The sequence below is a fragment of the Hypomesus nipponensis genome, chromosome 12, assembly GCF_054491055.1.
Source record: "Hypomesus nipponensis isolate SF chromosome 12, ASM5449105v1, whole genome shotgun sequence".
In the NCBI taxonomy this organism is placed as follows: Eukaryota; Metazoa; Chordata; class Actinopteri; order Osmeriformes; family Osmeridae; genus Hypomesus; species Hypomesus nipponensis.
In genome coordinates this window covers 6,720,973-6,735,491 of record NC_140372.1, presented here as the reverse complement: position 1 = coordinate 6,735,491, position 14,519 = coordinate 6,720,973, and the positions used below count along the sequence as shown (strand labels likewise).

Sequence of the window (14,519 nt, the reverse complement as noted above, 5' to 3'; positions counted from 1 at the left end):
ACCAGTTATTTTTATGGAGCTTCTTGAAAGATTATGATGTTGTGACCTTGGCCAGTCTGCCAAATCCCTCACCTGTTTGGATACCTGGGAACTCATTAGTAATAACCCTCACCTCTGTCTTTCAATATCTTTAGCTCTCTTTCTCTCTCTCTCTCTTTCTCTCTTTGTTTGCTTGCTGTCCTTCAGTCCCTCTCTTCCTCTTTTTTTGTGAGTCAACTGTTCTTGGCTGTGAACTGAGTACTAATTATTCACTATTTAACCCCAAACACCTGGTCTCTCTGGTGAGTAATTATCGCCAAACTCAGAGCCATAAACTCACCACGATATGTTTACTCCTGATGGAAAAGCTGTGTTTGAGACAGATTATCGGTGTGTTTGAAATGTGTGTGCTTGCATGTAGATGGACTACCACCTGTGTGCATGTGAAAGCATGTGTGTGCGTGCGTGTCTCTACCACGTGCTTTACACGGGAAAGTTGTTAATGGGAAAAAGAAACCTGGTCCCTAATTGCTTTCTGGCGGCAACCTATACTGGCCTGGGTGTGCATGAAAGGCAGATGGGAATCCTAATGAGTCCGTGTGACCCTACAGTGGGAGGTGGATGCTGGGATTAAGGAAATACACCTGCAGCCTAAGGAGTGAGCAGGGCGGGTGGGGGTTATACTATAACGGTGTTCTCTTTCTCATTATCCCATTATTGCTTTTCTACTCTTTCTTTTCCAAATTTAAATTGGAAGTTCTTTTTGGTTCCTTTTCTTTTTACCTTCACCCACAGTTCTGAGTTACTCCTTTCCCACACCCTGTGGACGCTTCTGAATTCACCCAGATTGGGGCTATTCACAATCATAGAGAACTCCTGTTGAAAATGGCTAGATAACAAGACTATCTCTCAGACACACTTACATAGTCGTGCTCTCAGTAGGATGATATTGAGGATGAGGTAGGGACATGGGGGAAAGGAGGAGGTGGGCTTGTTCTTGTCCTCTAGTCACCAGGGCAGAGATTATAACTTCAATATTTCATCATTAAAATAAAAAATCATTTTGTGGTAGGTGTTCATTTATCAACCATGATTCCCCAACGGTGTGACTCATTGAGTCGTGTAGTAGTGCTAAAGATGAGGAAGAGTATGGTGATGAGGTGGAGATGGAGGGAAGACTGCTTAGGTGTTCTGATGAACCGGATCTTCCAATTTAGAGGACTTGATAAGATATGTTGAATTTCCATGTACAAAGTGAATTCCATCTTGGAAATTGGAAAAAGTGAACACCCATCTCGCTGCACGTACTGTACAGATGGAGGAGAATGGGTTCCTCATCCTTTGTCTTGATCCAAATTTTCTCTCGCTCCCTCTCTTTCCCACTCTCACTCTTCCTCTCTCTGCTTGACAAGACCTGCCAGTGGATTCCCAATTAGCATTCCATAGCAGTCTCTGTAGGATTTGCGTATCCAAATGCCCTGGGAATGAGAAAATACTGGAATTAGTGGAATCAGCAGGACCCCCAAAGCTGCCCGATATGAACCCTGATTGAATTTCCCTCTGTGTGTCATTTTTTTTCTATCAATACAATTCCTTCTTTGAGTTTATTTATTTATTTAGTTGTAATTTCCCTTCTCCCTCCACCCCTTGCGGTAAAGCTATTATTTCCAGCTTCTTACAGTATTAAGTAAATTGTGCTATCATCTTTCTATTTCCCTGCTGGGACGTTGGGGAGGCAATCTGCAATGGTTATTACCATCTTCTGGTAAAGCTTAGGGGAGGGAGAAATGGTGGAGGGAGGGGTTGGAGAGAGAGGAATAGGGAGAGGGAGTGAAGAGTGAGGAAAATAAAGGGAGACGGAGAGGAAAGGAGTAGGAAGGTAGCGAGAGGAGGGAGAAGGGTGAGGAAAATGAGGACACGGGAGAGTGGGAGTTTAGTAGGGTCAGTAATGCTGACTTTGCACATTATGAGTGAATGGAAATTTCAAACTGCATGCATGCAGAGCTGTAATTGCATTTCATACTGCACTATCTCTATGTTAATGATAAAATTGTTTACTTGCGAAAGAAGAGAGTATGAATTCATTTTCCGGCACACTGGCTCTTTCTTTTGCTCGTTCATGGAAGCAAACACACTCCCACAATCGCACGATAAACACACATACAAAATCTGTAACCATATTTAGGCCATGGGGGTAACCTTGCCTGGTATTTGTCCCATTTAGTCTGTCCATACACAGTAGTGGCTAATTACCTTCCATCATATCAGTGATCACATAATGGATGCTCCGGTGATGAAAATAATGTGTGATTTGTGGCTTTGTTGACTCTCTCTCTTTCTCTCTCTCTCTTTCTCTCTCTGTCTTACTCTCTTTCTTACCCTCTCTCACATAATTACATTTCCTAATGTGAATGCAGAGAGCTCTATCAGCCTGACAAGATTGCATCTAATGTTGGTGTTCCTAACATTTTTGTTTCAGTGTTCTGTTTTCACTGTGGTTTCTCTAAATCCTGGATAATGCACCAGATACACTTTTCTCCCACTGCAGTGTGATGGAGACACTGCAGCTGTTATCTCACATTCTTAATGTTTGTCTCTATAGCTCCCTGTCAGACATCAATCTTGCTATTGATCAGTTATCTGCTCGGTTGATGCGCGCGATATGATATTTTACATTGAACTCGATAAGACATTCAGCACCAGTTCTCTTTCCTTCAATAACTCTCTCTCTTGCTTTCCCTTCTCGTTTTTTCTCTGTTTCTGCAGCATGTAAACCAGGCTTCTACAAGGCCCATGCCGGGAACATCAAGTGTTCCAAGTGTCCTCCTCACAGCTCCAGCCATGACCAGGCTGCCACCATCTGCCATTGTGAAAAAGGATTCTACCGGGCTGCTAAAGACCCCTCTATAATGGCCTGCACTAGTCAGTTCACCTACAAATTACACTGTTTCTTCTTCTTCTCTGACTAATTACGTCTCTTGTTACCAAAGTTAGGCAACAAAGAGGCCACCACAAACACTAAAAGCTATCGAGATAAAAGCCTGAAAATGTAGTGGTTGAACAGGGAAAGCCCCTTTTCCTCATGTTGGAGAATAGAAAGGGTGTTTATTATGTTGTCGTCACATCGAGTTGTTACGGAAGCAGATGTGATCTCTGGTTATATATCCTGTTTTCTATTTCAAGTCTGAAGGAAAAGAGATTACTCAGTGGAGGGTCATGACTTTGTCGCTTGGATGTTAGTGATCAAGATGCCAACATTGTTTCCAGACAAGTGATTAAAAAGAGTTCCCTGTAGGATGACACCACTTCCTTTCCTCCCTCCAGGGTCCCCCTCAGCCCCCAGGCACCTGGTGTCCCTCATCAACGAGACCGCCCTCTTCCTGCAGTGGGCCCCGCCCAGCGACATGGGCGGCAGGAAGGACCTCACGTACAACGTCCTGTGTCAGCGCTGCCCAGGCAGCGGGGTCTGCGAGCCCTGCGAGGTGGACCTGCGCTTCTTGCCGCGCCCGCTGGGCCTGACAGGAACCTCTGTGGTGGTGCTGGACTTTGCCGTTCACGCCAACTACACCTTCCATGTGGAGGCGATCAATGGTGTGTCGGGGCTGGGGCAGACGGAACGCTCCCTGGCCAACATCACCGTCACCACTGACCAGACTGGTAAGTATGTCAAGCATCGTTTTTTTACAAAGCGAGCAGTGATTTAGAGTTCCATAGCAACCGAGTGGTTTTAGTTGTTCCTTCGCAGTGTGTATGGATGGTCTCAAATTGACTTTCCAATGTTATTTTTCCTGAACTGTATTCCATTCTATTTTTTTATCAACTGACACAGTTGCATGTCTTCTCTATAAACTGTGGAACAGCTTCTATCGCTGCAGTGCAGCAGCCTGCTCCTCTCCTGTGGGTGTTTAGTTGTGGATGATGATGTCGTTAGGGATGTAATTGGTAGGGATTTACCCCTGGGCTGTATGGGCCTCACTCGCACCCACAGGGCTCTGCGCTCTCTCACTGTCCGTCTATGTCTCTATGTCTCTCTCTCTCTCTCTCTCTCTCTCTCTCTCTCTCTCTCTCACTCTCTCTCTCTCACTCTCTCGCCTACCCTCTCTTTCTATATTTTCTCCCCCTCTCTTCTTTTCTCTGCTAATGAGACGGACATGTGGACTGACCCTGTGTCTAATGTAGGGCCTGACTGTCTGAAGGGTCTGTCAGTCTTCAAGGCTGCAGGAAAGAAACTATTATAACATCCTTAGTATACAAAGAAACTTGAGGAGTTGAACCATTTCACAAACAGGAAGGGGAATTCTTTTGGGAATGTTTTCTGTCCCCTTCTGTATGTCCCGGAGTTTTTGATATTCAGATGTAGAGACTTCGGCCTGCTGTTTGGTATGCAGGACGAATGCTACCCTTTATACAATTTCAAGGTTTAGCTATGAGCGCAGTTCACAAAGGCTGGCAAAAGGTGTGTTAAATCACAGTCACTTTTCAATTGATGCTGTTCGGTGGACTCTCGGCAGAAGCAAGTGAGCGTTGGAGCTGACATTAATGTGGGTTAGAACACACAGAGCACCCTGTGAGAGCCAAGGAAGATGATGGGATTTTGTATTTTTTTTACAAATGTAAATATTCTCTCCGGAGGCTGAGAAACAGCTTGCCTTTTCCATCAGGGTGTGTGTCTTTTTTGTGGGGGAGGGGTGGAATTGACTCGTCAAAATGGGGCTGTCAACTCGCCCTAGTCTGCAGCTGCAACTGGAACGTCAAAAAACTCTCTCATTACCAAACAGACTGGCAGGCTGCTCAGCTTGGGGAGCTACACACCACACACACACACACCACACACACACACACACCACACCCACACACACCACACACACACACACGACACCCACACACACACACCACACACACACACCACACACACACCACACACACACCACACACACACACCACACACACACACTCACCACACACACACCACACACACACCACACACACACACACACACTCACACCACACATAGGCAGGAATGCTGGCAGACACACAAAAACAAATAGTGCTTCTGATCGTGTGTTTGCCACCGAGCTGTATGCTGCCTCAGTTGGAAAGTTTTGCTTTAAGAACTAATCCAGAAGTTAGTTAGTTAGTCAAATATGAGACAGACTTGTTGCATCATAGTCGTAAAAGTAATTTTGTTTCTATGATGGATTGGTCATTGATCATTAAATTATTGATCACAGAGAAACAAACAAATTACATTTGACTGGGGTTTCATCCAGAACACATTAAACTAGGGTTTGTTTTAGTCTCAGGCACTTATCATATGCAAATGGGATATTAATTGCTCATTATGCTTTTAATTATGCTAAGTTTATTCAAACAATACTACTAATGAATTCTCCTTGGCTGTTGCATGTGGTCTGTGTACACTCGATAAGTAGTTTTTTAAGACCGTGCCATCAATTATGTCACGAAATATATTCAGTGTGTACATTAGGATTACATGTTCATTTAAGGATGGTCCATCAATATATGATTGAAATAATACCTATCATAATGTTCAGGATTACTATGGGGATTAGTATTTAAGAATATAAATGTATTTTAGTGTTGCATGTTAGTAATTAGCACTACTGAATTTGAATCAATTGTAAAGATTTGCATTGAGTCCGTTTAAGTGAATCAGTCCTTTGTGCGTAAACCTCTTCATTCTGCATTAGAGAGCAATAATTACAGTCCTAATGAATGTACATCTTAAATATACTCTACAATACATTGTGCTAGCTTTTCCTTCAGCTCTGTTATTGTGGTGCTTTCTGGGACTGGATCTTTCCACCGTTCTCTCCTCCTGTGCTGGGAATAAGGCCACCTTCTATTTTTATGATCAGCTACTGGGGGAGATATGCTCTCAAGGGACATCTTTTCTCTACCTCTCCCTCCTGTGCTTTTGCCCAAGGTGGACACGTGTGTGATACACTCACAAGCATGCGAGCACATGCACACGCATGCATGCACACATACCCCCGCGCACACACACAAGCAGGCATGTGCACACACACACACACACACACATAACTGCACATACTCACACAGTGTGTATGCTCTCTTTCTATGCTCTGCTCTTCTGTCGGCACACACAAGTAAAATCATCCAACCAATTAGGAGGGAGCATGTGCATTGGAGGGATCCATCCAACCAATCAGGAGGGGGCATATGCATTGGAGAGATCCATCCAACCAATTAAGAGGGAGCATGTGCATTAGAGAGTTCCATCCAACCATATACATTACACCGTGTTACTTTTCAACCCTTAAAAATAAGTGGATCAATGGATTTGGTTTAGTCTCTTTCAGCTTTGGTGATCCACTATACTTGGATGGCTCCGGACTGATCATTATTTCTTTATCGTGGAGGCATGTCTTGGGATCCATACAATCCAGATTGATTAATCCCCCTCAGAGTCCATGGAAAGGCCTTTAAGCTGAGGGGAGAGCTAATTAGAATTCAGATGAAGGTCGAGGCTTTGGTAATGAGTTTCCATTAGCTCGTCTTTAGGTTTAAACAGATTCATCGAACCATTCAACCATACTACTGCTGACTGGGGAGCAGCTGCGAAATATCAAAGTTAAAGACAAACTGGAATGTCTTGAATAGTTTAGTATTATATTGCAATGTATTATATTATATTGCAATGTATTGGACTTTGTTGTGAGGAGCCCAGCCTAACCATTTTGCGTTTAGAGAAAACTTTGTTGCGTTCTCAATGTCTGAATTTTGCTTGAATTACATTAGGCCTACATCTTAATGGATTGACCAAGGTCTCGTTTGCATTTCAGTCATTAGAGTCCAGACAGGATGGAATTATAGAGGAAAGTACAATAGCTAGCGAGAGCATGATTAGTCCTGATCCCTGCAGACCGCAATCATTTTTCATTTTCTCTTTCTTCTCTTCTGCCCCTCTATCACTTTCTCAAATCCCTCCTTCTTCTGTACATTTGCTGCTTGCTTCCCCTCTCACCGCCTCCCTCTGTCCTTCCTCTATCTCTCATCGTTCTAACTCTTTCCTTTACCCTCTTTCTTTCGTCTTTGAACTCACTCAGTCTCTCCCTACCTCCATTACTCACTATCTCTTTCCCGGTCCCTCCCTCCCTCTCCCTCCCCACGTCTCCTCCACCTCGTACAAGCCCTAGATTTGCATAGCAGTATTAACAGTTAGAGTCATTACTCTAACACATGCTGTTATTACCCAGGTGGCAGCTCAGCTATGCCCTGAGTGAATATTTACCTGGGAGAAATTCAATCAAGTCTGCTACGTCTAGGCGCACACACAAACACACACACACACACACACACACAGAAATACACCAAATACACCAAAAGCAAGCACACAAACACATGCTTTGCCTGTCTTACACACACACACATTTAGACCTGCACACACACCCACATGCAATCAGCTGCAGAAATATAATTTTCACAAACACAATAAAATGTCTTATCTCTGCATCACCTTTCTGTCTCTGATTAAATGTCTGTTTCTGTTTTTTAATAAATGTTTAAGCGCTATTCACAAATAGCTACATAGGTGTATACAGTGGCGGATCTAAGGGGTGGCAAGGGGTGGCAGCTGCCACCCCAATAAAAAATACTGCCATCCCAATTTTTTTTATACATTTAGCAGACACTTTCATCCAAAGTGACTTCCAAGAGAGAGCTTTACAAAAGTGCATAGGTCTCTGATCATAACAACGACATAGCCCCAAACATATCTGGTAGCCAAAACATGAAACATACATTGTGGAAAAAACAGTCCCAAAGGGAAGAACCATAAGAGCATGTAGTGAAACAAGTTACAATTAAACAACATGAACCTCAATCTTCCCATGGAAAAATATTATTTGTACATTACAGAACATTTCAATAAATAATATTAATGTTACTGTTTAATTTAATTTACAATGTTCTAGCCTAATCATTTACCGTAGGGAGTACTGTACCCACTTACTTTGGGTTTGATTCGCCTCCAGGAGGCCACCCAACAACTTCCTTCTGCCACCCCATTGCCACGCAGAATGAAAATCTCTAGATCCGCCCCTGGGTGTATAAGTGTGTACTGTCCTACTATATTACATACTATGTCTGATATATGATTGTCCTGCACCACACTTAACAGACAGAAAATCATCCACAGATTTTGAGGGCTGGCTATGCTGAATATGGTCAAAATGTGTCCCGGTGTTCAGGTCCTTCTCTGGTGGGTGTGGTACGTATGGACTGGTCCTCCCAAAATAGTATTGCCCTCTCCTGGACAGAGGTGGAGCAGCTCGCACTGGTGATTCTGGACTATGAGATCAAGTACTATGAGAAGGTATGTGCTCTGCAACCATGTTTATCTTCTAAGTCTACTGTCAACAGACCAAAGTCTACTAAATCTATTCTTAGTCTACTGAGTCTAGTAAATAAACACTACTACCACAGAACACAACCATAAACTCTAAGCACTTTCAAATAGGTTTATATTAAATGCAGAGGTCTGTACAAAGACTATCTATGATCAGAGCTAAAAGTGCAGATATCCAGAAAAAATCATTCAAATTCACTGTACATTATTGCTTTAGAAAAGGGCTCTGAGCTACAAGCACGACCGGCCTAACCTGTTTAGTTGTGTGTACTTGTGTGTTATTATTGTCATAGTATTATATATGTTATGTGTTGTGGCGTGTCTCCCGCCAGGAGCAGGAACAGCTGAGCTACTCGTCGACGCGCACCAAGACCCCCAGCGTGGTGGTAACAGGCCTCCATCCCTCCACCCTCTACGTGTTCCACGTGCGCGCTCGCACCACCACTGGCTACACTGCCTACAGCCCCAAGTTTGAGTTTTCTACCGCAGCAGAGAGTAAGCCCGGAGGCAATGTGTGTGTGTGTGTGAGTGTGAGAGAGTGATTAAGTGTTTGTTTGGCTGTGATTTGGAGAAAAAAGGGGATTTGTGTGTGTGTGTTACATAGTGTGGCTCTGCTCTCTCCCCAGGTTCGGAAATGGTGGCTGATCAGGGTCAGGTGCTGGTGGTTGTCACAGCAGCGGTGGGCGGCTTTTCTTTATTGGTCATCCTTACTCTCTTCCTTCTCATCACTGGACGGTATGAGATACTGCAACTGAACTGTCTCTCTGTCTTTCTCTCTTTCCCTGGCTCACTTTTTCTGTCCCAGTATTTCTCTTGTTCTGTCTATATTTCCCTTGGTCTGTCTTTATTTCTCTCTCAGTCTAGTTCTCCTTTACCCAATATGTTTTCCTCTCTCCCAAAATCTCTCTCTCTCTCTTTCTCTCTCTCTCTCTCTCTCTCTCTCTCTCTCTCTCTCTCTCTCTCTCTCTCTCTCGCTCTCTCTCTCTCTCTCTCTCTCTCTCTCTCTCTCTCTTTCTCTCTCTTTATCTATCTCTTATTATCCCGAAGTGTGATCCAATTCAATCGAGCGTCTCTTAATGGACACCGTGGCCACCAAGCAGTCGTTCTCATTTTCCGATTGGCTGAGCCTCTTTTCCACCTAATTACCCTGCATTCAGTGCTTCTGCCGGCTGTCTCCTCCCATTGGCTCTCTGTGGATAGAGGGGACACAGACTGTCAGGCTACTGTCAGACCCAGGGCACAGAAACACACATCACCTCTGCCTGAGATGTAAACAGACACATGGTAGCCCACAACTGTAACTAAACACACACACAATAACCTACAACTGGTATTAAATGTACATGTGAACTGCAGCTAAAAAGGATTAAGTGTTTGAGTGTTTAATAAGTGCCATCGTGGGCAGTAACATGCTATGACAGGCAGTGCCTCTACATAAATAATTGCGTAATCACTCTTCCATTCGGTTTCCTAAAGTGGGAGATATGAGTGCTATTGGTGCAGAGTGGGATGTTAATGTGAGAACCCCATGCCCCTCTCCCTCACTCTGTCTTTCACTATTTTGAACTACCAATTACATGAAAGTTACTTCCCTGCCCACTTGCCCTCACCAGGGAGTAAGCTGGATAAAAGCTACCAAACTGAAGTCGTGGGGAAAATAGAATCATAGAATTTAGAAGGAAAAATACAAAAATAGATATAATAAAATGAAACAAAAATGAAAAGAAAGCCATAAAAGCATTGGCTTGTGTCTGGAGAGAGGGGTGTGTCCTGTGGGGCAGTCTCTGACCCCACGATTTCCTGTTTCCTCTGTAAGGTGCCAGTGGTACATCAAGTCTAAGATGAAGTCTGCGGACAAGAGGAGGACGCATTATCACAGTGGACATGGTGAAACACAGTTCTGCATGTGGATATTTAATTTACATTGCAGTTTGTTCCATCTAAACAGCACAGTTCATACACTGGGCACACAGATGAACTCTGACTCACATACACACACATACACACATAAACACACACAAACATGTATGTTTAGCAAACCAGCTGGTTAAAATGAGGATAGATAAACAGATGAGCAGTGCAGAGAGTGTGTGTGTGTGTGTGTGTGTGTGTGTGTGTGTGTGTGTGTGTGTGTGTGTGTGTGTGTGTGTGTGTGTGTGTGTGTGTGTGTGTGTGTGTGTGTGTGTGTGTGGGTGAACTGATGATGTTCTGCCTGCAGTCCCTGGCACACTGCATACTGAACATATTTCCCACTTTTAGAATACTGGAGCAGAATTAACATTCCCTTATACAGCCAATTAGACTTGTAAATTATCCATGTGAATTGATTGTGGGTTTTAAGTGCTCTATAATAAAGCTTGCTGATTTGCTGCTTTTGAGGTGAACTCAGTTTCCATCTTGCTCACAGTTTACCATGATACTATTACACTGCTTGGGCTTTATCTCAGAAGACTACAGGTGTCAGAGACTGGTTATTGACCACATAAGGTGCCACACTACAGTCCCTCCGCATGTCCCCAGACATTCTGAGTCAAATCCAAAAAGATGAAAATGGGTTCATTAGACTATCTGTAGATCAGTTTTAGCCATGTAAACCGGATTAATCCAGACAGCCAACTTATATAACTGTCCTCACTAGATGAGGTATTTACCTCCATATGCTCATTGTTTTCTGTCCTCTCCTGTCCAGTTCCCTTTCCTGGCATAAAGACATATGTGGATCCAGACACTTACGAAGACCCAACCCAGGCTGTTCACGAGTTTGCCAAGGAGATCGACCCCTCCCGCATACGCATCGAGAGAGTGATTGGAGCGGGTGAGGTCGAAAGTCACCCGTCGGCATGCGCTTGCACGCACACATGGACACGCACGTAGAACACACACCTGCCTCTAAAGAGGAGCTTTACCCGAAGCTGCCGTGTCTAACACACTCAGCATCGAAAGTGAGAACAGGCCAGATTAAACCCTATCCGCGCACAGCCTCCTCCTCGCTGTGAGGGAAAAGCCTCTGTGATGTTAAACAATCCCTTTTAATTTCACAGATCCCACAATAACCCCCTCAGTCAGTCAGCCACCAGCCCCTTCAGTCAGCTCCGTTCCAGTCTTTTATTTCAGCTTAGAGGAGCAGAAGGGAAGACATTAAACAGTTCCACTTCTGGAACAGAGAAGAAGTCGGTTGCCGTGGCGAGAGAAGCCGGCGATCCATAAAATAGAGCAGATTGTCTTTCTCTTTTCCAGGAGAGGATTTCTGAAGCAGGCCACTCTCTGACTGTGGGAGCTCATGTTAAGTGACTGTCACCTGGTGGAGGCGTTATGCTACTGCACTGTACTGTATACCTGGGGGAATGACAGGAGCTTCTTTTGAATGTCAAAGGAATAACGCCCACTCAATATAGATCTTCCTACAATAGGCAAACCATGTAACGTGGGAATAGGACCCAATATTTGATGTGTGCCTACGTGTATGTGTGTGTGTGTCTGTATGTGTAGGGGAGTTTGGGGAGGTGTGTAGCGGGCGCTTGCGAACCCCAGGGAAAAAAGAGATCTCCGTTGCCATCAAGACACTGAAGGGAGGATATGTGGAGCGGCAAAGATGGGACTTCCTGCGAGAGGCCAGCATTATGGGACAGTTTGACAACCCCAACATCATTAGGCTGGAGGGAGTAGTCACCAAAAGTAAGTAGAAAATACCAACTGAAAAATGTAATTGTTGGATCAGTCAGTGTGTGTGTGGGTATAGTACATCTGAGACTCAGTGTCTCACTTCACAGCGTCTGATACAAGACCTGTTTGCATAATACTACTGATTCATACTACATCTGCTGACTTGGCCTGCGTGTACGTGTGTGTGTGTGTGTATGGGTGCAAGTCTGATTGTGTTGTTTTCACTCCGTAGCTAATGGCCATGTCTGTGTAAATGGGCTTTATGCAGGCCAAAGGAAGACATCTCTCCTAATTACCAACACAAGAGCCCCCTCTCTCTCCTCCTCCTCCCTCATCCTCCCTCCCCTCAGCTTTATTCTCTCCGGTTCCCCACTTTTGTTCTCCCCACGGTTCCCTTTCAGCGTTCAGCTCACCTTCCACCCAGCTGGAGGACTGTGATGATGGAAGCCCTGAGCTAACTAAGCCTGAGGCAGCATCCTCCCGCTGCAGGTCACTGCGGCCCTGCTGCTCCCATTAGGGAAGCCAGAAGCTTCAGTAGTCGTTGCTTCAGCAGGAGAAGTGAGGGTCGGACAATGCTCATTCACCTTCGCCCACTCAACGTCATAACAACAGAGAAGACGATTTATTTCATTGAGTGCAGAAACGCACAGACAGCACAGCAAGGCGCTCACACAGAAACTCACACACATTCCTCCTCACTGAAGCGGCTTTGTCTTGTCTCCCAGGCAGGCCGGTGATGATCGTGGTGGAGTTCATGGAGAACGGAGCTTTGGACTCCTTCCTGAGGGTGAGAAACACACACCACTATGTTGCACCACATCACTGGGGCTACCGCTCATGTCGTGTCACGGACATTGTACGTCACATTATAATTGTTCGTTGTTTCTTTTGTGACACATGCAACGTTCGCATGTCGTGTTCAGCGTCGAGATGTGAAGATGTCGGCCTTTGTTTCAGGGCCGCGTCCTTAAACACTGTTATCTTGTGTCCCTTTATGTGTGCGTGTGATTGTCTCTGTACATATCTGTGACACCTTGCCTTACCCCCGCCCCCCGCCCCCCCCCCCCCCCCATGCCCTCCCTAACAGAAACACGACGGCCACTTCACTGTGATCCAGCTGGTGGGCATGCTCCGTGGCATCGCCTCTGGTATGACCTACCTGTCAGACATGGGCTATGTGCACCGCGACCTGGCCGCGCGCAACATCCTGGTGGACGAGGGCCTGGTGTGCAAGGTGTCCGACTTCGGCCTGTCCAGGATCCTGGAGGATGACCCTGAGGCTGCCTACACAACCACGGTGACTAGATAGAGCCTGCGACCACTACAGTAGAAACAGCACGCACCCACCCTCCTCCATTTGGATGAGACACGCACCCTCATATTAGACTGCAGCTGTATTTCAATGAGGGTTAGACCAGGTTTCACTGACATCCTTGGTTGATTAGGCCAACCTCGGCCTAACCTAGGCCAACAGGAACTACCAGGAGCAGGGCATCAGACATGAATCAGCATAGGTGCACTAGGTTGTATTTAGTTGTGAGCTTCATCAGAGGAAATGGAAATATTAGAAAACAGACGGAATTAGGTTTATTCTTCGAGTTAGACTTCTTTTCCTCTCCAGGGGGGTAAGATTCCTATCCGCTGGACCGCCCCCGAGGCCATCGCCTACAGGAAGTTCTCGTCCGCCAGCGATGCCTGGAGCTATGGAATTGTCATGTGGGAGGTGATGTCATACGGCGAGAGGCCCTACTGGGAGATGTCCAATCAGGATGTGAGTCAAGACTTGATGATCTATTACTGTTTATGGCGTTGTTTATTGTTATCGGTTATCGCATGCTAAAATAGTAGTTACTGAATCCAACCGGCAGCTCAGATATGAAATGTTATTTAAGAGTCAAATGTGCAGCAATGTTCCATTTATGGAGCAATTTGATGTATTTATCAGTGTGAAGCCAGTGTCATCCCATAAAGAGAAGCTGTCAGTGCTGGGGAGATACACTGTGCATACCCCCCCCCCCCCCCACCACCACCACCACCACCACCACCTGCATACAATACACAGCACTTAAACGTGAAACATCAACACACAGCCCTCAATGTATCTGGGGCCAGCTTCAGGGTGTATTTATCACATCTGGGAATTGCAGAGATGGTCACATGTTCCTCAGCCCTGCCCTCCTGACCACAGGTGATCCTCTCTATTGAGGAGGGCTACCGACTGCCTGCGCCCATGGGCTGCCCTGTGGCCCTGCACCAGCTGATGCTGCACTGCTGGCAGAAGGAGCGAGGCCAGAGGCCACACTTCACAGATGTGGTGTCCTTCCTGGACAAGCTGATACGTAACCCCAGCAGCCTGCTCCCTCTGGTAGACAATGTCCGAAGGTACCAGCACTGATTCTTACATGTTCTAGATGAGTGGATGGAAGGATGCATGGAGTGGATGAGTGGAGATGGGTGTAATTACATTCATACAGACATACATATA

The 14,519-nt window shown here is 45.4% G+C and overlaps 1 protein-coding gene across 1 annotated transcript in view; it reads left to right on the top strand.

Annotated features, from left to right (window-relative positions):
* The window catches only part of LOC146260823 (ephrin type-A receptor 6-like), a 33,856-nt gene that overhangs the window by 16,681 nt on the left and 2,656 nt on the right, over positions 1-14,519 (top strand). Inside the window, exons 6-17 of the mRNA XM_084667404.1 lie at positions 2,746-2,901; positions 3,304-3,636; positions 8,214-8,338; positions 8,704-8,866; positions 8,998-9,106; positions 10,188-10,258; positions 11,061-11,186; positions 11,861-12,046; positions 12,760-12,821; positions 13,122-13,331; positions 13,656-13,805; positions 14,223-14,416. Of these exons, the coding sequence (XP_084523530.1) occupies positions 2,746-2,901; positions 3,304-3,636; positions 8,214-8,338; positions 8,704-8,866; positions 8,998-9,106; positions 10,188-10,258; positions 11,061-11,186; positions 11,861-12,046; positions 12,760-12,821; positions 13,122-13,331; positions 13,656-13,805; positions 14,223-14,416 (1,885 nt within the window). The remainder of the gene's footprint in view (positions 1-2,745; positions 2,902-3,303; positions 3,637-8,213; positions 8,339-8,703; positions 8,867-8,997; positions 9,107-10,187; positions 10,259-11,060; positions 11,187-11,860; positions 12,047-12,759; positions 12,822-13,121; positions 13,332-13,655; positions 13,806-14,222; positions 14,417-14,519) is intronic.